The sequence below is a fragment of the Bombina bombina genome, chromosome 5 (assembly GCF_027579735.1).
Source record: "Bombina bombina isolate aBomBom1 chromosome 5, aBomBom1.pri, whole genome shotgun sequence".
Lineage (NCBI taxonomy): Eukaryota > Metazoa > Chordata > Amphibia > Anura > Bombinatoridae > Bombina > Bombina bombina.
In genome coordinates, this window is record NC_069503.1 from 896859494 (window position 1) to 896884970 (window position 25477).

Consider the following 25477-nt stretch of genomic DNA (forward strand, 5'->3'; position numbering starts at 1 on the left):
TCAGAATCAGACCTGTTTTCAAACCTGTTACTCATCCCTGGAGTCTTAACCTTGTTCTAAAAAGTTCTTCAGCAGGCTCCGTTTGAGCCTATGCATTCCTTAGATATTAAGATGTTATCTTGGAAAGTTTTGTTTCTTGTTGCAATTTCTTCGGCTCGAAGAGTCTCTGAACTTTCAGCATTACAGTGTGAATCCCTTTACCTTATCTTTCACTCCGATAAGGTTGTTCTGCGTACTAAGTTAGGTTTCCTTCCTAAAGTGGTTTCGGTTAGGAATATTAATCAAGAAATCGTTGTTCCTTCCTTTTGTCTTAATCCTTCTTCTCATAAGGAGCGTTTATTGCATAACCTAGATGTGGTGCGTGCGTTGAAATACTATTTGCAGGCGACTAAGGATTTTCGCCAGTCTTCTGCTTTTTTTGTCGTTTTCTCTGGGAAACGTAAGGGTCAGAAAGCTATGGCTACTTCTCTCTCTTGGCTGAGGAATATAATTTGTTTGGCCTATAAATCTGCTGGACAGCAGCCGCCTTAGAGAATCACAGCTCATTCCACGAGGGCTGTTTCTTCTTCCTGGGCCTTCAAAAATGAAGCTTCTATGGAACAGATTTGCAAGACTGCAACTTGGTCCTCTTTTCACACCTTTTCAAAATTCTATAAATTTGATACTTTTTCCTCGGCTGATGCTTCTTTTGGGAGAAAGGTTCTTCAAACAGTGGTGCCTTCTGTTTAAGTGCACTGTCTTGTCCCTCCCTTATCATCTGTGTCCTCTAGCTTGGGTTTTGGTTCCCAAAAGTAATTGATGATGATCCGTGGACTCACAGTGTCATTAAAAAGAAAACAAAATTTATGCTTACCTGATAAATGTATTAATTTCTTGACATGTTGAGTCCACGGCCCGCCCTGTTTTTTCAGACAGTTTTTTATTTGTCATATAAACCTCAGGCACCCCTCTGCACCTTGTGTTACTTCCTTTCTCTCCTTTCCTTTTGGTCGAATGACTGGGGGATTGTGGGTTGGTAGGTGATACTTAACAGCTTTGCTTTGGTGCTCTTTGCCTCCTCCTGCTGGCCAGGAGTGATATTCCCAACAGTAATTGATGATGATCCGTGTTCTTACCGTGTCAAGAAAGAAAGAAATTTATCAGGTAAGCATAAATTTTGTTTTTCTTGGAAATCTGGTTGTATAATACACAATTGTGCTCTCTTTTTCATTTAGTAATTGCTGTTGATATCGACCCTGTGAAACTGGATCTTGCACGCAACAATGCAGAGGTGTACGGCGTGGCAGATCAAATAGAGTTTATTCGTGCAGATTTCATGAGCCTGGCAGGTGACTTGAAGGCGGATGTGGTTTTCCTCAGCCCTCCATGGGGGGGCCCTGACTATGTCAGTGCAGAGACCTTTGACATTAGGACAATGATGTCCCCTGATGGATATCCTTTACAGTGTACAGTTGTCTTTTACTTTTAACTCTATATATGATAAGAAGCTCTACAGGTTGTGGCTTATTTTGCACACTCCAGTAACTGAACTAAAAATGTTTTATTGTGCATAGTAAATTGTAGCTTTTTCACTATACCTAGGAAGGCTAGAATGTATCCTGCATGGTCCAGAAATCTGACCATACACATTCGACACAGTGATCACTTGATTATTGCAGGAGCGCTATCCCTAATGGGACACAGGTTATAACATAGCTAACACTTAAGGCATGTTAAGGTTTTTTTTTGCTGGACTTCAAGCCAATGCAAATGTTAGTGACAAGACAGTTTTATATACTTTATAAAAAATGTACTTTCAATGCGGATTATTTCCAATTCAGTGATTTAACTCCTTATATATATATATATATATATATATATATATATATATATATATATATATATATACACTATGCCTATATAAACATGAATTTAACGTGACATTCAACTCAAAATTTAATTTCGCATTACATGTTTAAAGGGACATTAAACACTAAACAAATGCTAGATATAATGATGCATTCAAAGAAAAGATTAGTCTATGAATAACATGTAGATGTATTTTTTAAAGTTTCATTATCTGTTTAAATACTGACAAAATAAATGTAAAGTTTTAGTGTCTATAAAACAATGGGAGCTGCCATGTTGTAACTTCGGTTACCTTATCTGCTGTGGAATATAACTGTGTTCTGCACTTACATTTCTAACCAGAACTGAAATGCTGTCAATTTCAGAATGGAGTTACAAGAAAAGGGGACAAAATAAATTATGAAAGTAACATAGTAGATGAGGTTGAAAAAAGACCTAAGTCCATCAAGTTCAACCTAAACAAATCTAATATACTTACAAAAAAGCTCCAGTTGAGCTTAAATGAATCCCACTAAAAGGTGACCCATTTAATACAAGCAATCATATCCATGAATTTTGTTTCTAGCCAGAAATGTATCTAAACCATTTTTAAATGTATCTAGGGTATTGGCATTGACTAGCTCCTTTGGTAATGAGTTCCACAATTTTATTGCTCTTACAGTAAAAAAAAAAAAATCAATTTGCAGGAGATTAAATCCCCTTTCCTCCTTAAATTGTGACCTCTTGTCGCAAACAATTTTCTTGGAATAAACAGAGCTTCTGCCATCTCTGTATTTGGGGCTTGAATATATTTATATAAAGTAATCATGTCACCTCTCAAGCGCCTTTTTTCTAGCGAAAACAGACCCAGTTTGGCAAGCCTCTCCTCATAGCTTAAATTCTCCAATCCCCTTATTAGCTTTTTGGCCCTTCTCTATATATTGCAGAGTTTTTTTCTTTTTTTTTCTTGAAGGCCCCAGACAGGACAGGCATTTAAAGGGACAGTAACAATCTTGTACATTTCTGTTGTGTTGCTATAGAATAACATATCTGCCAAGTCTTAACATTTTTTAAACAAATGAACAGCCTTTTTACTGTAATTGTTTATCAATAGCCAAGCTCCACCCAGCATTAACCTTATTTGGAGTAGCCAACCATGGCTTTAGTCTGCAGACAACAAGACTAGCCAGTCATAAAGTTAGTATAAAGTGCATTGTTTTGCAGTGGTTATCTGATAATGCTAATTAGGGACATACATGTAGCAAAGTTTACCTTGAGACGTCAGCAGTATACTTTTTTAAGTTCTGAGAATAAAAAACCCTCAATTTTCAGAGCTGTGCTTTCTGTCCTTTTTAACAGCTGTGCTCGTCGAGCGCATTGCGACCGGTGCGCTCATGATGAGCCATTTTTGTCATGCAGGTGTTCGCCGAACAAGCTCTGTTTTTGGGGATCCCCGCACTACAGGCCGAGAATCGTTAGTGGCCTAGTGGGCAGCACTCCCAGGCTTCATGCTGGGGACATCATCATGTACGCACATGGTGACGTCACAAAGGGGGCACAACCAGGAAGCTTAGTGTAAGCAAGGGAGCTGGATGGGGTGGGAGGTTATTTAAATTCCTCAGTCTTAGCTCCCTTAGCAGCTACAAACCTCCAAGACCCCTAAGCATTTTATGCTCTTACAAATTGTGGTGGTCTTGGAGCAGTTCTCCAAAGAAGATGTTTAAAATTGAAGTGAAAAAGAAAATTACACATATGGATTCACTTGTGAATGGGATATTTATATGCACAATAAAAAAATCTTATAAGTTTAGAGGCCACTAATAAAGTTTATTTTCCAGTAGGTGTATACACTTGCTTGAAAAACTAAATCACGTAATCACTGATTTCAAGGCCGGGATCGGCTCATGGGGAACTGCCTACAATAATCTATATTATAACTGCCAAATGCCCGTATGGGCCCCTATGTTACATGTGGCTACTCTTGATGACAATTTAGTAAAGTGATCACAGTAACCATTTTCAATATAACAGGTACAAATCCCCAAATCTGGAATTCCAAAATCCAAATTTATTTTAAAATCCAAACTTTTAAATAATATTTTTTTTTAATTATCAAGTTACTTTTTCTCCGCCTGTTAGTCACAATCTTCTCTGCCTGTGTCTTTGGTTTGATTTTTGTGTTCTAAATTTCAAGTAATAGTCTATACCTATTACCTTTCTGATTACAGTACTGTACTATCTTACAAATACAAATGATATAAAACTACCTTTAGCTGTAAATATTGCCTAAATGCGATAAGGTATTGTTGTTTATACTTAGTCCCATCCCCTCTCCAAGCTGTCCCATTTTACAGATGCAAATATTATTCCAAAATGTGAATCTTTTTCTGGTCCCAAGCAGTTTGGATAAAGGGTTTTCTACCTGTATTTACTAATTTTTTATACCGTTTTTGCCACAGCTATCTCACATGCCATGAGTTATAAATATAATAATTATGTATTCTTAATCTGCTGGGGAAAAAACAATATATAATTTGTGTGGGTCACTCCCTGAAATTTGACTTACAATAGTGTATAAATGTAGGTGGCAAAAAAAGCTCAATTTTGGCTAAGCATTGGGGTGAGAAAACGCTAAGCAGCGAAAGGGTTAAGGAAAATCAGATCAACTGAACTTAATTAATCTGTTTTTGGGGAAAGAAATTTGAAACCTTGGAAAGTTTTCTGTACTTGGTATTGAATTATGTCATTACATCAGCATCATGTCAAAAGTTAGTATATTCACTCACTGTATTACAGTAGCAATATACCATGTTCTTTTCCTTTACCGTTTTTCACATTTGAAATTTTCAAGTTATCCCAACAAATCACGAAAAATATTGTGTACTTCCTGCCACGCAATACTGATGTGGAGCAGGTAAGTCTGCATTTTACTATGTTTTGTTTCTAAAGAATGTAGTCGCTCTTAACAAAACTTACAATCGGGTGTTTAGAGAATATCTGCTGTAATGCTTTTTGTCTTTAAACACATTATTGGAATGAGGAAATATTCTATCTGGGTTACTTTACACGAAATGTAAAAAAAAAAAAATAAAGCTTGTGTAGTATTTCTTGTAAATAATATATTAAAGGGACATAAAAGTGTGAGCCTACATAGGTATGCTTTTCAACAATGGATACCAAAAGAACAAAGTATATTTGCTAATATAAGTAAACTATAAAATCTCTTAAAATTACATAAACTATCTGAACCATAAAGGTTTACTTCTTACTTCCATTACCCTTTAATTCTATAATTAAAGGGACTTTTTCGTGCACTAATTAGGTTACAACATGTCATTTTGTCATTACTGATTTGAGCTTACTATGTGTTTAACCCCAGCATAGCCCTGCTCTCAAGCCGCAAGCTTTGCTGAACATGGTCGGTAAACAAGTGCCAGTCAGAGACACCAGTCACCAACCTTGTCCTGCTAAGCAGCTACTCTGCTTGAGGGTGCATAGTGCATGACTTTACCTATGTGTGTTTTCGGTTGAAAAGCATAATAAATTAGTATTACTAATCTATTTTATGCTTTAGAATGTCCCTTTAAGGGACTTACACCATTGATGTAGAACATGAATACGTTTTCGCCTGCTAATAAACCTGGGCAATGATTTCTGTTTTACAAAATCAACTTTTTATAACAAATGCTTTAGACTGGATATGTTTTCCATTTGAATTCTTATCTGTGTGCAAGCAACATGAAAATGACCTCTTTTGGTTAGTGGAATTCTAGTGCAATTTCAACATTTGAAATTTTTCTGAAAAGGAGATGCATCAACAAAGATTTTTGTACTTAATGTCTCTATATGGAACTATCTGTAACATCTACTAAAATCTTCACTATGTGACAATATAGCCTGATTCTGCACAAGATTGCACATAGTTTTATCATTTTACCATTTTACCATTATGTTAATTTGCAGTGGTATTTATAAGTATTAAGATAATTTTGCATCAAGTTTTTGTATCAAGATACTTGTTTGTGTTTTTCAAAATAAATGTACGAATAATAATAAATTAATGTTAATTTCTTTCATGAGCTGGCAAGACTCCAGTTAACCAGTAGGCAGGCAAAAATTACCTAACATACCAAGAGCTTAAATTTATCCCACCTCCTGATTCCCCTCAATCTTAATTTTTGCCTTCACAGGAGAAAGGTGAAATAGTGAGGTGCTGATATATCTTCTGGGAAAGGGGTGCTCAAACTGCTGTAAGGCCCGTTATCCATCTCAGAGGACTGAGAATATAGCAGAGGGGTGTAGAGGAGTACTATAGGCAGTGAGAGTAATTCTCCTGAGGGAATTTTTCACTAGCCTGCCACAGTTGTCATTTGTATTGGTCCTGCAGCCTCCTCCTGTTGGTCTCACCGTACCTCCTATGCAAGGTCCTGAGTTAGTGCTATCTAACTAGGATGGGCTCATCTACTAGACACAAGATATATGTTGCTGGGTAAGCACAGTAGAGTGGTTGTTTATATGTAAGTACATGCCTTATATTCACAGAGCCAGCAGACTTCTTAACAGGGACAATATTTGTTGTATATCAGAGGGCCAAGCGACATTCCTTACATGTTGCACACACTGGAGATGTAACAGGGAAAGTTGTAAGGTACATTTCAATGAGGGGATTCTTTTACGTATGTTAGTATTAAGAGACAGCGCAGCTTTATACTCTGCATGCTTTAAATACTTTACATTCTTGAAATAATTTAGATTTTATTTTCTAAGCCTTGCTGCTGTCTAACACGTGCAATCAGCACTGCTAGTTTTTTACTTTTTAGTATCCGAGGGGGCTAATTTAGCTCTATTAGTGCTTTTACTGTACAGCGCTATGAGCGCCCTAGAGTTCATTTTTTTTTTTTTCCTGTCAATAAATCTGAAGTTTGACAATCCATTCTTAAAGTGGATGTGGCCATTTCTACACTTGCAAATAGAACTACAATTCCGTTGGAGGACAGTACGTCCTTCAAAGAGCCCATGGACAGAAAGTTGGAAGCTTACGATAGGTGTTTTTACAGGCATTTTTTTTTAATTTAAACTATCTATCTATCGGGTTTTTGTAAAGCACGGCTACTCACCCGTAAGGGTCTCAAGGCGCTTGGGGTTGCTGCAGTTCAGTCGAAGAGCCAGGTTTTGAGGTCCTTTCTGAACTTAGTTAGAGAGGTAGCTTGTCTGAGGTGCAGCGGGAGAGTGTTCTATGTCTTAGCTGCCAGGTGAGAGAAAGATCTGCCTCCCGCTGTGGTCTTCCTGATGCGGGGGATGACTGCAAGGGCTTGGTCAGCCGATCAAAGCTGTCTGACGGGGGTGTAGAAGGAGACGCGGTGGTTAATGTATTCAGGACCGATGTGGAGGGCCTTGAACGTGTGGGTGAGAAGCTTGAACGTGATTCTTTTGTTGATGGGTAGCCAGTGCAGGTCTCGCAGGTGTTTGGTGATGTGGCATTGGCGAGGGAGGTCTAGGATGAGTCTGGCCGAGGCGTTCTTGATGCACTGGAGTCTTTTTTTGGAGCTTGGTGGTGGAGCCGGTGTATATTGCGTTGCCCTAGTAAGTCAGGCTGCTGACGAGGGCGTGGGTGACTGTCTTCCTGTTCTCAGTTGGGATCCACTTGAAGATCCTTTGCAGCAGGTGTTGTATGTGGAAGCATGAAGAGGAGACGGCGTTGAATTGTCGGTCCATGGAGAGCGATGAGTCCAGGATGACTCCTAGGTTTCATGCGTGGTCGGTGGGGTAGGCAGGTGTCCAAGAGCTGTGGGCCACCAGGAGTTATGTCTCTCATCCAGGCGGCAACTGCTGTCATCCCTTCACGGACGTTTTTTTTGGCGGTGGTGCTGTCTCTGGTGAGTGAGAGGATCAGCTGGGTGTCGTCAGCGTAGGAGACTATGTTGAGGTTGTGTCACCGGACGATGGTGGCGAGGGGGGCCATGTAGATGTTGAAGAGGGTAGGGCTCAGCAAAGAGCCTTGGGGTACACCGCAGCTGATCTCTGTGGGCTTTGAGGTAAAGTGCAGAAGTCTTACTTTCTGTGTTCTGCCGGTGAGGAAGGAGATGATCCATTCCAGGGCTTTGTCGTGGATGCCGGGGTTGTGTAGGCGGGTGCGGTGGGAGAGGATGTCGAATGCTGCTGAGAGGTCGAGAAGGATGAGGGCGGCGGTCTCTCCTCGGTCACGTAGGGTCCGGATGCCGTCTGTGACGGCGAGGAGGGCGGTCTCGGTGCTGTGGTTGCTCCTGAAACTGGACTGGGAGGGGTCCAAGGTGTGGTTGGCTTCAATGTGGTCTACAAGTTGAGCGTTGATTGCCTTCTCGATGAATTTGGCCGGAAAGGGGAGTAGTGAGATGGGACGGAAGTTCTTAGGGTCCTTGGGGTCTGCCGTGGGTTTCTTCTGCAGGGGGTTCACCTCTGCGTGCTTCCAGTCTTCCGGGAAGGTGCTAGTCTTGATGGAGCAGTTGATGGTGCGGCGGAGTTCGGGGGCTATGGTGTTACCCACTTTGTTGAAGATGTGATGCAGGCATGGGTCCAAGGGTGCTCCGGAGTGGATCGATCTCATGATCCTTAGGGTGTCCTCTGTAGTGAGGGGACTCCAGGTGGTTGTGGGGGGTAGGCGGTAGTGTTTATGGGTGCAGTGTCGGTGGGGGTTGGTGGGTGACGTCTGGAGCGCGAGGCTGTCGTAGATGTCGACTATCTTGTGATGGAAGTATGTGGCGAGGTTGTTGCAGAGGTCCTGGGAGGGCAGGATGTTGTTGGTGTTGGGTTTGGAGAATTCTTTGATGACTGTGAACAGCTCCTTGCTGTTGTGGGCGTTGTCGTTTATTCTGTCTTGTATTGCTGTTTTCTTGGTGGTTTTGATGATGAGGAGGTGGTGGTGGGTGTTGATGGCTTCTTTGTTGGCCGCTTTTTCTGAAGGGGTCTTGCTGGATCTCCAGGTTCTTTCTAGTCATCTGCAGTGGAGTTTGGAGTCCTGTAGGGCCGGGGAGAACCAGCTGGCCTTGTTGGTGGGTTGGCGGCTGGACTGTTTCTTGAGGGGCGTTAGGGTGTTGGCGCAGTCGGTTATCCAGTGGTGGATGTTGCGGGCGGAGGAGTTGCCGTCTGTGGAGGTCGCTGGGGGGAACTTGTTCAGGGTGGAGTACAGCTGGTCTTCGGTGATAATGTTCCAGTTTCTGCGGGGCGGGTGGTGCTGCCGAAGGTGTCTGGTGGGTTTGTTGAAGAAGTGTATGCAGTGGTGGTCGGTCCAATGAAGTTCGGTGATGTGGTTGACTGAGATGTGGTTGCAAGCGAAGAAGATTGGGTCGAGGGTGTGTCTGGCTACGTGGGTTTGGGGAGTTGACGATGGTTCCAAGGTTTTCCAGAAGGTTGGTTGTGTTGTGGTCGTTGGGGTTGTCTAAGTGGAAGTTGAGGTCGTCGTGGAGGATGTAGTCCTTTGAGGCGAGGGCGTGTGGTGCAATGTGGTCGGTGATGGAGTCGCAGAAGGTGGGGCGTGGTCCGGGAGGTCTGTAGATGAGGGTGCTGTGGAGGGTGGTGTTGGGGTTGACCTGGATCTTGAAGTGTAGGTGTTCTAAGCCTGGTGATTGGTTGTCGTAGCTGGTTGTGACGTGGAGGGAGTGTTTGTGGATGATGACGATGCCTCCTCCAGGTCGGTTGCTGCGGTCCTTGTGGGTGATCTTGTAGCTGTCTGGATGGCGATGTCAGGCATTGAGGCGGGGTTCAGCCAGGTCTCTGTGAGGAAGGCGACGTCTGGGGAGGTGGAGTCGAGCAGGTTCCAGATTTTGGCGACGGAGCAGGTGTTGAGGAGGATGCAGTTGAGATGGTTGCGGCTGTTTTTGCGTGGGTCGAGTGGTTGGGTTGTGTTCCGAAGGGAGGAGAAGGAGCATTTGTGGCAGGTGAAGGGTCCTCTGGTGTTTGTCGGGGATGCGTGGTGACAGGCGGACAATCTGCCGGTGTCGAGAGCACGGTGGGTGAAGGCATCTTGGCGGTTGCAGGCACCAGGGTTTGTGGCACCGGGCGCAGTCCAGGCTCTGAAGGGCTTGCCTTTGGTGTGCAGCAGCAGCCATTAAGTAGAGTAGAGAAGTGGGAGGGCTGGGCAGCTGGGAGGTGTGTAACGGCCCTGGGGAGGGTTGTGAAGCAGCGGGGAGCACTGGGGGAAGCTTAAAGTGCATGTAAAGTCAACGCAATAACTGCTCATCAAATTGTTTAATATCAAAAATCAATATTAGTTTAATTTATCAATTTTCTGTAATCTCCTTCTACAAGTAAATATAAAGCTTTTAATTTCTTATACCTATTGCCGATTCCTCCACCTGCCATTTTGGTCCCACATTTCTGTAATGATTGACACATCGTTTTATGAATATTTTTTTCACCACCGGGGCTCGTCTGCGATTCGCGCATGCGCAATACTGAGAGGCTTTAATTTATTCTAAGACCGGAGCTGATTGCAATGAAGTATCGCTGCTCCGATGCCGCTTGTATTGACACATCAAATAATGTTTTTTAAATAATAGTAAAAGCGGTTACACATAACTAAAGAGGAAAGAAATATATATATGTATTGTAGAAAACGAGCATTTGTTTATCACATAGCGATCATAAGTATATTATGCTATGCAATCAAATTTCATTATTTCTATACAAATAACTTTGCTATACGCATGCGCGTTTTGTCGGCGATATTGAAAACGCATGCGCAGATGTCAGCACTGCTCGTGAACGAGCATGACAAAAACGTCATAGAGTGGGCGTAACATATAGAAATTATGCAGTGTAAATCGGGTGAAATACAGGAAGAAGACGGTTGGGAGGAGTTACAGTGCAATAACGGAGCTAAGTTATAATTAAATTTTAAACACAATTATTCAGAATATTAAAAAAAATGTATTGCGGTTTGCATATATCTAATATTGGGAGCAAGTATGTTTAACTAAATAGAAAAAAATTTACATTCACTTTAAGGAACAATGAATTGGAAGCAGCAGGAGTGGCAGAGAGGCAGAGCCTTGTCAGACAATGCACTCCATTGATGTTAGCATTGGTGTTGGAAGAGATTTCTTGATCAAAGTAGCAAATTCCTTTATTTGCGAAGCAGTTATGGACATTATTAACTTGAATGCTAAGATTGCGACTTTAGTCATACTTGCTAGAAGATTATGGTTAAAGTCTTGGTCTGCAGATATAGTGTTGAAGAGTAGGCTTTTACATATTCCTTTTCAAGTAAAGATCTTCTTCTGTCCAGGCTTGGATGCATTTTTGCGACGGTAACTTGCTGTATGGGAGCTTGCTTACATCAGGAGAAGTACCCTAAGAGCAAGTCTAGACTGGGACATTTTTTGTTCCTTTTGTCAGTTTAGAAACCAGAAGTGCTTTCCCTCTTTGACTCAAAAATTGGCTCCTCCAAGTCCTCCTGGAAACCAGGTAATTATTGGAACAGAAGTAGGTAGGGAAGAATAGCGCAGCTCCAGGTTCAGCTGATAGCATCTGCAATCATAATCCAGCTGCAGCAATACTCGAATCAGGCAGCGTAACGCCAAACAATGGTCGTCACACTCAGCAGCGTGGTGCAGGCCAATCACAGGATGAGGCAGAGCAAGCCGGCAAATAGAAACAAAAAGAAATATTGGCAGCACTCCAGGAATCCAAATAGGGTAAAACCAAGCCTTTATTGTAACTTCTTAAAAAATACACACTCTAGACATTGAAGGAGGGGGCGGGATCTTTACCCGTTTCGTGCTGTGCAGCACTTAATCATAGGATAATCAGGTGTATACCGACTCTGCCTTATATACCAACCGCCTCCAATCACCAGCCAACAAAAGGGTAGTTATGGAGACAGTTGCCATATTAGCAGAGTAACAGTTCCAAATTAAAACGATAATATAAAACAGAATTGTCAAATAAAAATATTCGGCAATATCTAACGTTAGATAGCCCAAACAAAATAATGATAATAACAAAAAGTAGCCTTGATAGCAGAGTAACAGTTCCAAATTAAAACAATCTAAAACAGAATAGTCAAATAAAAATATTCAGCCAATTCTAACGTTAGATAGCCGAACAAGATAATGATAATAACAAAAATCATCACATGGTTTGGATCAACTGCTAAGTAGGACATAAAGTGTACGCTAAGAGCACATACAAATCACAGTAATTTATCATTAGGAGATTAGATTATACATACAAAGACCAACATATTTGGAATGGCATAGTTGACACTCCAAGAGGTACACCACAAAGGTTGTACTGCAATTTGCATAATGCTCAACTTTAAACTTCACATCAGTAACAATACTTCTAAAACTATCTCCCTTTGTAATCACCTCACATGTACCACAATTTCTAGAAAAGCATCTAAAGGTGCGCATTTTAGATAGTCATCTGTTCCCTTCACTTCCAAAATTACTCGTGACTAGGCTACTAGGTCGAGTGGGTGAACACAAAAGAGATGTCAAAAATTATGATAAGGATTCTAGCGTAGCTAGACACTTTAATGGAGTACATTTCACTCATGACCCAGATTTGGCATTAGGGTAATAGATATTAAGAAACAGCCGCTTAGAGGTGGCAACAGGTGCAATATACTTACAAAAAAAGAGCTATATTGAAATTGAAAACAAGGGAGCCGTCAGGGATGAATAAGGAATGGAATATTATCTTCTTTGTTTATTAATATGTAAAAAATGCAGGGCATTTAATGCCCCTTATATGCTAGTTGTATACACTGGGTGTGTTAACATCTTTTGTGTGTTGAATTCATTTCATTTAACATCATGACTATTATCGTTATTGTTTTTTGTAACTTATTACTATGAAATATGTACCCTTTTGTATGTATAATCTATTCTCCTAATGATGAATTAATGTGATTTGTTTGTGCTCTTAGCGTACACTTTATGTCCTACTTAGCATTCGATCCAAACCATGTGATGATTTTTGTTATTATCATTATCTTGTTCGGCTATCTAACGTTATAGAATTTGCTGAATATTTTTATTTGACTATTCTGTTTTAGATTGTTTTAATTTGGAACTGTTACTCTGCTATCAAGGCTACTGTCTCCATGACTACCCTTTTGTTGGCTGCTGATTGGAGGCGGTTGGTAGATAAGGCAGAGTCGGTACGTACCTGATTATCCTATGATTAAGTGCCGCATGGCATGAAACGCGTAAGGATTCCGCTCCCTCCATCCATGTGTTGAGTGTGTACTTTTTAAGAAGTTACAATAAAGACTTGGTTTTAACATATTTGGATTCCTGGAGTGCTGCCAATATTTCCTTTTAATTCTTGGAACAAAGCTAAGCAGACAATTCACTCCTCTTCTTCAAAGACAGCATGAAAGTACGGCCCCCTTCCTCAGGTTTGCTTTCCAGAAAAAACATTTTCAGTTTGTTGCTCTTCCAATCGGTCTGGTAACGTCTGCCAGAGTTTTCACAAAAGTTCTGAGAGCACTCCTGTCTGTGATCAGAATTCATTAAATTATGGTAGCTCCTTACTTGGACCACATTTTGGTCCAAGCTTCGTCCTTGCATCAGTTTTAAAGAAACCATGGTTGCAATATCAATAATCCAAAGACCAGAGATACTTTACTATGAGTGGTCACACACTCGGTTTCTATGCATCTTTCCCTGACAGAGAGTCACAGAAAAAAGTTGTAGAGTGTATGTGCGGATCTTCAAAGCATTTCTCTTCTATTAGTCGCTCAGTGCATGAAGATTGTAGAGTTCATGGTAGCTGCTTCAGATGCCATTCCTTTTTAAAGGTTTCACTTGCATCCTCTCCAACTCAAACAGTAGAATGGAGAGTATACAGACTTATCTCCATCAATTTGTCTGCATTACAAACAATCTCTCTTGGTGAATATATCACAAGTCTCTGATTCAAAGAGCTTACTTCCTAAGTCTTCCTTGGGTAGTAATTTCAACAGATGCCAGTCTTTCAGGATGTTGGGCTGTCTGGGAGTCTTAGAACGTGCAAGAAGTTGGGTCTTTTCAGGAGGTGATGATACCAATCAATGTGTTTAAACTCAGAGCGATTTTCAGGACTCTTTATAGCTGACTTCTTCCCAAGCGAGAGACCTATCTGTGGTTTCAATCTAACAGTGTCACTGCAGTAGCATATATAAATCACCAGGGGGAAGTAGGAGTTCTCTGGTGATGGAGGATTTTTTGCATTCTCACTTGGGAGAAACAAAATCAGTGTATAATTTATGCTATTCGTATTCCAGGGAGTCAAACATAGGGAAGCAGACTTTCTCAGTCGTCAGACTTTTCATTGGGGGGAAATGGTACCTCAAAGAGTTTTTTAATAAGAGTTAAATGTCTTCCTTTCTTCAAACGCTCTTTTAACAGGGATATTATCATTTAACTTTGTTTTCTGCATTTATCTTTATTAGTTTTTTTGTAGTTATGGAGCCTTGTAATTCTGTCTTTAAATCTGTCTTTGAAGGTTGGTCATTTGAACATTTTACTTCCAGGATTAAATATTTATTTCTCCAACATTGGTGTGTCCGGTCCACGGCGTCATCCTTACTTGTGGGATATTCTCTTCCCCAACAGGAAATGGCAAAGAGTCCCAGCAAAGCTGGTCACATGATCCCTCCTAGGCTCCGCCCACCCCAGTCATTCTCTTTGCCGTTGCACAGGCAACATCTCCACGGAGATGGTTAAGAGTTTTTTGGTGTTTAAATGTAGTTTTATTCTTCTATCAAGTGTTTGTTATTTTAAAATAGTGCTGGTATGTACTATTTACTCTGAAACAGAAAAGGATGAAGATTTCTGTTTGTAAGAGGAAGATGATTTTAGCAGACAGTAACTGAAATCAATTGCTGTTTCCACACAGGACTGTTGAGATGAAGTAACTTCAGTTGGGGGAAACAGTTAGCAGTCTTTTCTGCTTAAGGTATGACTAGCCATATTTCTAACAAGACCATGTAATGCTGGAAGGCTGTCATTTCCCCTCATGGGGACCAGTAAGCCATTTTCTTAGTTAAACATAAAAGAATAAAGGGCTTCAAAAAGGGCTTAAAAACTGGTAGACATTTTTCTGGGCTAAAACAATTGCTTTACTAGGCATATTATGCAGATTCTAACTAATTATTGGTATTATAATCTTGGGGAACGTTTAGAAAAACGGCAGGCACTGTGTTGGACACCTTTTTCAGATGGGGGCCTTTCTAGTTATAGACAGAGCCTCATTCTGGGACTGTATAGGGGTTAAATGTAAAAACAGCTCCGGTTCCGTTAATTTAAGGGTTAAAGCTCTGAAATTTGGTGTGCAATACTTTTAATGCTTTAAGACACTGTGGTGAAATTTTGGTGAATTTTGAACAATTCCTTCATACTTTTTCACATATTCAGTAATAAAGTGTTTTCAGTTTGAAATTTAAAGTGACAGTAACGGTTTTATTTTAAAACGTTTTTTGTGCTTTGTTGACAAGTTTAAGCCTGTTTAACATGTCTGTACCATCAGATAAGCTATGTTCTATATGTATGAAAGCCAATGTGTCTCCCCATTTAAATTTATGTGATAATTGTGCCATAGTGTCCAAACAAAGTAAGGACAGTATTGCAACAGATAATGATATTGCCCAAGATGATTCCTTAAAATGAGGGGAGTAAACATGATACTACATCATCCCCTACTGTGTCTACACCAGTTATGCCCACACAGGAGGCCCCTAGTACATCTAGTGCGCCAATACTTATTACCATGCAACAATTAACGGCTGTAATGGATAACTCCATAGCAAATCTTTTATCCAAAATGCCTACTTATCAGAGAAAGCGCGATTGCTCTGTTTTAAACACTGAAGAGCAAGAGGACGCTGATGATAACTGTTCTGACATACCCTCACACCAATCTCAAGGGGCCATGAGGGAGGTTTTGTCTGATGGAGAAATTTCAGATTCAGGAAAAATTTCTCATCAAGCTGAACCTGATGTTGTGACATTTAAATTTAAATTAGAACATCTCCGCGCACTGCTTAAGGAGGTGTTATCTACTCTGGATGATTGTGACAATTTGGTCATTCCAGAGAAATTATGTAAGATGGACAAGTTCCTAGAGGTTCCGGTGCCCCCCAACGCTTTTCCTATACCCAAGCGGGTGGCGGACATAGTAAATAAAGAGTGGGAAAGGCCCGGCATACCTTTTGTTCCCCCCCCTATATTTAAGAAATTATTTCCTATAGTCGACCCCAGAAAGGACTTATGGCAGACAGTCCCCAAGGTCGAGGGGGCGGTTTCTACTCTAAACAAACGCACTACTATTCCTATCAAAGATATTTGTGCTTTCAAAGATCCTATGGATAAGAAATTAGAGGGTTTGCTTAAAAAGATTTTTGTACAGCAAGGTTACCTTCTACAACCAATTTCATGCATTGTTCCTGTCACTATGGCAGCGTGTTTCTGGTTCGAGGAACTAGAAAAATCGCTCAGTAAAGAATCTTCGTATGAGGAGGTTATGGACAGAGTTCAAGCACTTAAATTGGCTAACTCTTTTGTTTTAGATGCCGCTTTGCAATTAGCTAGATTAGCGGCGAAAAATTCAGGGTTTGCTGTCGTGGCGCGCAGAGTGCTTTGACTAAAGTCTTGGTCAGCGGATGTGTCTTCCTTTCAAAGGTAAAACATTATTTGGACCTTATTTGAAAGAGATTATTTCAGACATCACTGGGGGAAAGGGCCACGCCCTCCCACAGGATAGGTCTTTTAAGGCTAATAATAAGCCTAATTTTCGTCCCTTTCGCAGAAACGGACCAGTCTCTAATTCTGTATCCTCTAAGCAAGAGGGTAATACTTCACAACCCAAACCAGCCTGGAAACCAATGCAAGGCTGGAACAAGGGTAAGCAGGCCAAGAAGCCTACCACTGCTACCAAAACAGCATGAAGGGATAGCCCCCGATCCGGGACCGGATCTAGTGGGGGGCAGACTTTCTCTCTTTGCTCAGGCTTGGGCAAGAGATGTTCAGGATCCTTGGGCGCTAGAAATAGTTTCTCAAGGTTATCTCCTGGAATTCAAGGAACTACCCCCAAGGGGAAGGTTCCACAGGTCTCAATTATCTTCAAACCAAATAAAGAGACAGGCATTCTTACATTGTGTAGAAGACCTGTTAAAGATGGGAGTGATACATCCAGTTCCAATAAGAGAACAAGGAATGGGATTTTATTCCAATCTGTTCATAGTTCCCAAAAAAGAGGGAACATTCAGACCAATTTTGGATCTAAAGATCCTAAACAAATTTCTCAGGGTACCATCGTTCAAAATGGAAACTATTCGAACGATCCTACCTACTATCCAGGAAAATCAATTTATGACTACCGTGGATTTAAAGGATGCGTACCTACATATTCCTATCCACAAGGAACATCATCAGTTCCTAAGGTTCGCTTTTCTGGACAAGCATTACCAGTTTGTGGCACTTCCATTTGGATTAGCCACTGCTCCAAGGATTTTCACAAAGGTACTAGGGTCCCTTCTAGCGGTTCTAAGACCAAGGGGCATTGCAGTAGTACCTTACTTGGACGACATCCTGATTCAAGCGTCGTCCCTGTCAAAAGCAAAGGCTCATACGGACATCGTCCTAGCCTTTCTCAGATCTCACGGATGGAAGGTGAACAAAGAAAAAAGTTCTCTGTCCCCGTCAACAAGAGTTCCCTTCTTGGGAACAATAATAGATTCCTTAGAAATGAGGATTTTTCTGACAGAGGTCAGAAAATCAAAACTTCTAAGCTCTTGTCAAGTACTTCATTCTGTTCCTCGTCCTTCCATAGCGCAGTGCATGGAAGTAATAGGATTGATGGTTGCAACAATGGACATAGTTCCTTTTGCACGAATTCATCTAAGACCATTACAACTGTGCATGCTCAGACAGTGGAATGGGGATTATACAGACTTGTCTCCGACGATTCAAGTAGATCAAAAGACCAGAGATTCACTCCGTTGGTGGCTGACCCTGGACAATCTGTCACAGGGAATGAGCTTCCGCAGACCAGAGTGGGTCATTGTCACGACCGACGCCAGCCTTGTGGGCTGGGGCGCGGTCTGGGAATCCCTGAAAGCTCAGGGTCTATGGTCTCGGGAAGAGTCTCTTCTCCCGATAAACATTCTGGAACTGAGAGCGATATTCAATGCTCTCAGAGCTTGGCCTCAACTAGCAAAGGCCAAATTCATAAGGTTTCAGTCAGACAACATGACGACCGTTGCATATATCAATCATCAGGGGGGAACAAGGACTTCCCTGGCCAAGATAATTCAATGGGCGGAGGATCACTCCTGCCACTTGTCTGCGATCCACATCCCAGGAGTGGAAAATTGGGAAGCGGATTTTCTGAGTCGTCAGACATTCCATCCGGGGGAGTGGGAACTCCATCCGGAAATCTTTGCCCAAATAACTCAATTATGGGGCATTCCAGACATCGATCTGATGGCGTCTCGTCAGAACTTCAAGGTTCCTTGCTACGGGTCCAGATCCAGGGATCCCAAGGCGACCCTAGTAGATGCACTAGTAGCACCTTGGACCTTCAACCTAGCTTATGTATTCCCACCGTTTCCTCTCATCCCCAGGCTGGTAGCCAGGATCAATCAGGAGAGGGCCTCGGTGATCTTGATAGCTCCTGCGTGGCCACACAGGACTTGGTATGCAGACCTGGTCAATATGTCATCGGCTTCACCATGGAAGCTACCTTTGAGACAGGACCTTCTTGTTCAGGGTCCATTTGAACATCCGAATCTGGTTTCCCTCCAACTGACTGCTTGGAGATTGAACGCTTGATTTTATCAAAGCGTGGGTTTTCAGATTCTGTAATAGATACTCTGATTCAGGCTAGAAAGCCTGTAACTAGAAAAATTTACCATAAAATATGGAAAAAATATATCTGTTGGTGTGAATCTAAAGGATTCCCATGGAACAAGATAAAAATTCCTAAGATTCTATCCTTTCTACAAGAAGGTTTGGAGAAAGGATTATCTGCAAGTTCTCTGAAGGGACAGATCTCTGCTTTATCTGTTTTACTTCACAAAAGACTGGCAGCTGTGCCAGATGTTCAAGCATTTGTTCAGGCTCTGGTTAGGATCAAGCCTGTTTACAGACCTTTGACTCCTCCCTGGAGTCTAAATCTAGTTCTTTCAGTTCTTCAAGGGGTTCCGTTTGAACCCTTACATTCCGTAGATATTAAGTTATTATCTTGGAAAGTTTTGTTTTTGGTTGCAATTTCTTCTGCTAGAAGAGTTTCAGAGTTATCTGCTCTGCAGTGTTCTCCGCCCTATCTGGTGTTCCATGCAGATAAGGTGGTTTTGCGTACTAAGCCTGGTTTTCTTCCGAAAGTTGTTTCCAACAAAAATATTAACCAGGAGATAGTTGTACCTTCTTTGTGTCCGAATCCAGTTTCAAAGAAGGAACGTTTGTTACACAATTTGGACATAGTCCGTGCTCTAAAATTCTATTTAGAGGCTACTAAAGATTTCAGACAAACATCTTCCTTGTTTGTTGTTTATTCTGGTAAAAGGAGAGGTCAAAAAGCGACTTCTACCTCTCTTTCCTTTTGGCTTAAAAGCATCATCCGATTGGCTTATGAGACTGCCGGACGGCAGCCTCCTGAAAGAATCACAGCTCACTCCACTAGGGCTGTGGCTTCCACATGGGCCTTCAAGAACGAGGCTTCTGTTGACCAGATATGTAAGGCAGCGACTTGGTCTTCACTGCACACTTTTGCCAAATTTTACAAATTTGATACTTTTGCTTCTTCGGAGGCTATTTTTGGGAGAAAGGTTTTGCAAGCCGTGGTGCCTTCCATTTAGGTGACCTGATTTGCTCCCTCCCTTCATCCGTGTCCTAAAGCTTTGGTATTGGTTCCCACAAGTAAGGATGACGCCGTGGACCGGACACACCCAAGTTGGAGAAAAAAGAATTTATTCTTACCTGATAAATTACTTTCTCCAACGGTGTGTCCGGTCCACGGCCCCCCCGGGTTTTTTAATCAGGTCTGATGAATTATTTTCTCTAACTACAGTCACCACGGTATCATATGGTTTCTCCTATATATATTTCCTCCTGTCCGTCGGTCGAATGACTGGGGTGGGCGGAGCCTAGGAGGGATCATGTGACCAGCTTTGCTGGGACTCTTTGCCATTTCCTGTTGGGGAAGAGAATATCCCACAAGTAAGGATGACGCCGTGGACCGGACACACCGTTGGAGAAAGTAATTTATCAGGTAAGCATAAATTCTGTTATTGTTATATGCTAAAGTATTTCCTTCAGCAATCTTATGCAATAAATGTATTGTTTTTAATGCATTCTGGCCATTACTACTACTATTCTTGCTTCAAAAGTTGTTGTTTTTTTATTCCTTCTGTTTGTTCCTTATTGGAAGAATATAAAACTTTAACTCCTGGAATTATTAACTTCATTCATACAACAATGCTGAAATTATGGTGGCTATGCCTTTCAACTAAACATAAAAGCTAAGTTCAGAATTTACCTTCTTTTAGTTCTTAGTCTGCTAAGGTTAATGTTTATAGTTATGACGCTGCTGTGTCCTCAGAGGGGATGTTTTTTCTTCGTTGATCAAGAGTCTCTATCTGATGTTTTTACCAACATCCTTTTATTTTTTTATTTTATGTTAAACATATTAATTATCTTTTTAAAATAATTTTTGCTTTCTTACGAACTTTAGAGGTTACATGATCCTAAAGTAAATGGGAATATACCTGTTGAATTATATGTTCTTTAATCTCCTGGTGTGTTTATTGTCCCTGTTGCTCTTTCTGAGATTATATCCAGAAATTGGACTGTGAGGTAATCCTTTTATTTCTTCTCAAGGCTTCTATTATTGAGCTTTTGGAAGCTAGTCTCAAAATAGTTGGGGCCATTTTGTTCTAGCATTCTTTTGGAAGATAGTTCTTCCTTTATAGTCCCTTTAGTTACGAAGTTTATTTTCTTCCTTAGGCAGGCTTATTTGCAAGCAAGTTATATTTTCAACAAAGTAATATTTATTTGCTGATGTTGCGGTTGCTTGATCTTTGATCTTTGTCTTTCTGGCAATTTTCTTTTTTTTTTTTTTTTTTTTTTTTTTTTTTATTGAGGTTATGCAATAAACAAGAATAACAAGGTTATACCACCTACAAATCCAATGTTGGCAATATTGTAAAGATTTCACTGATACATTAAATTTTCAACATATATTAAAAGCTTGCCCTTAATTGGAAAGTTGGTATAGAGTTTCAGCAAGACAAAGCAACAACTAATAACACTTGTACATAATTAACATACAATATAAAAAGTAAACCTCTTATCCATTTTTCATATATGATCATATATCCCCTTTGACTCATAATGAAGCCGCTCACAGACCTTTACCCTCCTGTAATAAGCTAGGGTCATCTATGGGCCCTCAAAGTAGTGCCTTTGTCAAGGGAGGAATTTACGGGGGATAGTGAAACAATAAAATAGAATTTCCATAAGATGTATTTTCTGATGCTTTTCCAATAAGCCGATGGGAGGGGGGGGGAGCACAAATGACGTTGGGAAATTGATATGCTCTGAATAGTGAGAATAATAAGGTATACTACTAACTAGCATGACTACTGAGTACCACAAAGCTGACATTTTGGACTGAATTATCACCTAATAATAATATATATACACCTATAATCTGTGAGTGCCTCAATTATAGACTTACAATTCGCATTTATAGAAACTCACCCTTCTATCCTCTGGAGCATTGGTATATAGGGATGTAAGAGTTATAATGAAGAGTAACAAAGATCATTCATAAAAATAAAGTGGAAGTCTAAACTAGATAATAATCTGTTTCCCTCAAAATGCAGGGGTATCTATTACGGTCAGGAAATGGACAGAGTCTGCATAGGACTAATATAGGGAGATAACAAACTAGTTCCCTATAATAAATACACTTTTAGCAAGTTCTAGATCTGTCTAATTATCTTGCGATGTGAGCGTGAAATATATGTTGAACTTAAAACTAAGTTTTAGGCATATGATACTATATAACTTGTGCATAATAGAACTCGCTTACCTTATCATAAATTACCATACCCTTAAATGCTACAGAGTATAATTTGTGGGAACTTATATGAAGTCATCAAACTGGGGGATTTAGAAATAATTATATCTAATCTGTGAACCATTTAGAGATAGGCTTATAATGTTAGGTTTTAATATAGATATATGTTTAACTGTTTATGCAGATCTGGACATTCCTGCCTCGGCTGCTGGGTGTTCAGCTGGAAGCGACTGTCAACAGACCCAGAGTCTATCCTTCCCCAACCCTTTGTATAAACCAAGTGGCTATCGCTAGATATATTCTTCTGAGCGGAAGAACATGGCAAAGTCGTATGAGTGTAGTTAGATAAAATAGCTTTATTTTAAGTTTAAACCTCTCCTGTACTCTAGTAGGTAATTTACTATACTTATGTGTCACAGTTAGGGGGCATCTATGAATTTTCCTTATATAAAACCCTATGTCACTGAGAAGGTTCAGTCTGACCACTTAAACGTGAGTTTGTGAAAGGCTCAATGTATTCTATGTTAGGCCTTCTAATCACTTTTATAGCCTAATGTAAGGAACAATGGTCTCTTCCTGACATTCTATTAAAGTACCATACATTGGCTGTTATCAGGAGTGGGCAGTTTGTAGAGAATAACAATAGAAACAAAGAACTGGTATACGTATGTTCTACATGCATCGTTTTTCATAGGGTCCCAATTTATTCTGCATGTCTGACCCCCATCCTTAAACATAAATACAAACATAGAGAGAGTCTGAAAGGTCCAAGTGCCTGGTTATGTACATCCACCGGCACCTAGACAGTTATAACCTGCGCATCTAACAGAAACCAGTCAATAGGCCTTGGCACGGTATCCTTTAGCAGTCATTGCACATGCCAAAACACCAAACTCACACAACTCTGATCCAAAAGTAGCGTTCGGCAAGCCACACTCTGCTACTTCAAACGCTCTTTCCTCAGCCCACTCCAGTCCTCCGGCATTGTCCATTTAGCCATGTGGCTAGAGTAATTAGTTCGTTGGGATTGGCCGTTCTTCCTTGGAGTTCAACCAGACCGAGCCTGGTGGTGCAGTCAATCAGAGGCATTAGCTCAGGTAGTCTGTCTATCCATTTTCCAGGTCTAGACTTCCCATCCAGAGACTCATAGGACACCGACATCACCACCACTCCAGTACTCTTCGCCCGACAGACTCGGTCCTCTACTCTCTCCACTACTGGTAAGTATTCCAGAGGTTCTAAATTTGGGTTGCATACTATCGCACTAGTAGATGGCATTGAGGACTCCAAATCAGTATCAAGGCTGCACTCTCCGGGCCATGTCTGTAGAGGTGGGAATGCTTGCATGCTAGATGTCGTGTGAGAATAGTCCTTGCCAGAAATAGCCGTTCTCAAGGTTGCCACAACAGCTAGTTCAAATTTGTTAAAGCAAAGATTCAAGCGCTCAACAAGTGTCGTCATTATGTGTTCTGCGGAAGGTGCCATAGTTGTAGCAACTCGTGTAACAGGAGATGCTGACCGGACTAGGATGCTTCTTTAAGGTCTGATTATTCAGGCATAGCCCCAGTGTATCATAATCTACAATGGTGAAGCTTTTGTTTGCCTCTTATACATTCAGTTGACAGATAGTATGTTGAACATCCTGTAGGATCTTATTCCACTTTGTCCTTAAGAGCCAGGACCTCTAAATCTGTTATGGCGCACCAGATATTTAGTAGCCTGTTCTCAAGGTTTCTGACTTGTCCGTCGGGCTTCTGATACCGGAGACCGCTCAGTCGTTTCCCAGGTGCCTTACGTCTCTTTGCCCCTAAACATGTCCCCAAATGAATGGGAATTACCAGCTAAGTTAAGAGTTTGTTAGGAGCGTGCTAAGGAGCAGATAGATTGTGCAGCCATTTTCCACAGCGGCTAGCTCCGCCCCTTGGCAATTTTCTTTTGATTCTGCAAATTAGATTTTTAAACTTATGTTGTATAAATGTCTCTCATTAATGCTAGAGTATGTCTTTAGCTGTTCTTTCTAGAAGTGCATTATAATTAGAATCTTGTCTGCTGATATGATTTCTAATTCCAGACTTTTATCTCTTTCTTTACAGAGAGAGAATGTATTTGGTTATGGTTTGAATTTCCATGATTTCAATGGTATCTGGGGTTAACAAGATTTTCTTCCTTAAGACTAGTGGTCCAAAGGTATATTGCAAGCTCAGATTTGTGTTTTGTCCCTTTCATCAGAACAGGGCTCAGAAATCTTTTTTTTCTTTTTCTGCCTAGTATCAAAGTTCTGGTTCTGTCTGGAAATAATAGAATGGTATTTGCTTAATGTTTTAGTGCCTTTTTCTGGATTTGAGCACTATACCCTCTACTTGCAAGGCTGCTTGATACCAGATCACTTTATTTGCTCTGGAGAAGGCTGACAGGGCCAGTGCCCATTCATTGAATTGGAACAGGCCTAAGCAGTTTAAGATCTTATCCCCCATCCAAGTTTGCTTGTAGGTGCAGCCTTCGATCGAAAGGCTTTGGTAGGGGGTAGGTTACTCCTTTTTTTAGGAAGCTTGGTTTTAGTCTGTTCAAGTTTGTTGTATTCCTATTATAGTCTCAGAGATATTGAATAGGTTTCAGATCTAGGCCGCCCAAGGGAAGGTTTTTTTCTGTCGTATGTTCCTAGGAACTCAAGGCTCAGATTGATAGGATCTCCAACCTATTGATTGTTCCATGAGTAGGACGGAACTTTCAGATCAGATCTATTCTGACTATTTTTTCAATTTCCTACTTTCAAATTGGAAACGTTTTAGACTTTTCTGTGAGGTCACTTTATGTCCTCAATAAATAGGAGATTTCCTTTTTGATGAGCTTTTTTCAATTTGTTGTTCTTCCATTTGGCCTAACAAAAGCTCTCAGAATATTCTCTAAGGCACTGGATACCCTCTTATCTGTAATCAGTTTTCAGGGTAATGCAATGTTTCCTGGTCTGGATAATATCTTGGTTCAAGTTCCATCTTTTCATTCAGCAGTATTTTTCTCCTGCAGACTGTTGTTTCTTCAACAACATAGTTGGAAAGTTATTTTTTCCAAACAGTTTACTGGTTCCTCAGATAAAGATTGCTTTTCTGGGGGTTTTATTTATTCAGTTTCTATGAGACTTTCTTTAGCAATGCAAAGACGGTTGAAGCTGGGGTTTGCCTGTTAGAACCTTCAGTCTCTCTGCTTGGAGGTGTCAGGTTTCAGTTTTTGGCCTTGGTTGCTATTCCATTTGCTAGCTTCCATATGAGTCATCTTCAGCTGTAAATATGTTTTACTATGAAACCGGGACCTTTCTTAGTTGTCTCTGAGGTCTCATTTACATTCCAGAACAAGTCTGTTTCTATCTTAGTAGATGGGCTATTAGCTCTTTGCGCAGGGGGCTTCTTTTGTCTGTAATTTCTACAGATTCAAGTTTGTTTCAGGATGGGGGCAGCATATGGGGTCTCAGAAGGCATAAGGAGTTTGGTTTCCTCAGGAGTCCAGGTTACCTGTTGATGTTTTAAATCTGTGCAATATTCAGGGCCCTTCAGAGTTGGCCTCTTTTGAAAATAATCTTTTTCTCTGTTTCTGATTAGACTAAGTTACA

The 25477-nt window shown here is 40.8% G+C and overlaps 1 protein-coding gene across 1 annotated transcript in view; it reads left to right on the top strand.

The window, feature by feature from the left end:
- Positions 1-25477, top strand: part of TGS1 (trimethylguanosine synthase 1) — a 219883-nt gene that overhangs the window by 105314 nt on the left and 89092 nt on the right. The window contains exons 11-12 of the mRNA XM_053715049.1: positions 1215-1431; positions 4663-4741. Coding sequence (XP_053571024.1) covers positions 1215-1431; positions 4663-4741 — 296 coding nt within the window. The remainder of the gene's footprint in view (positions 1-1214; positions 1432-4662; positions 4742-25477) is intronic.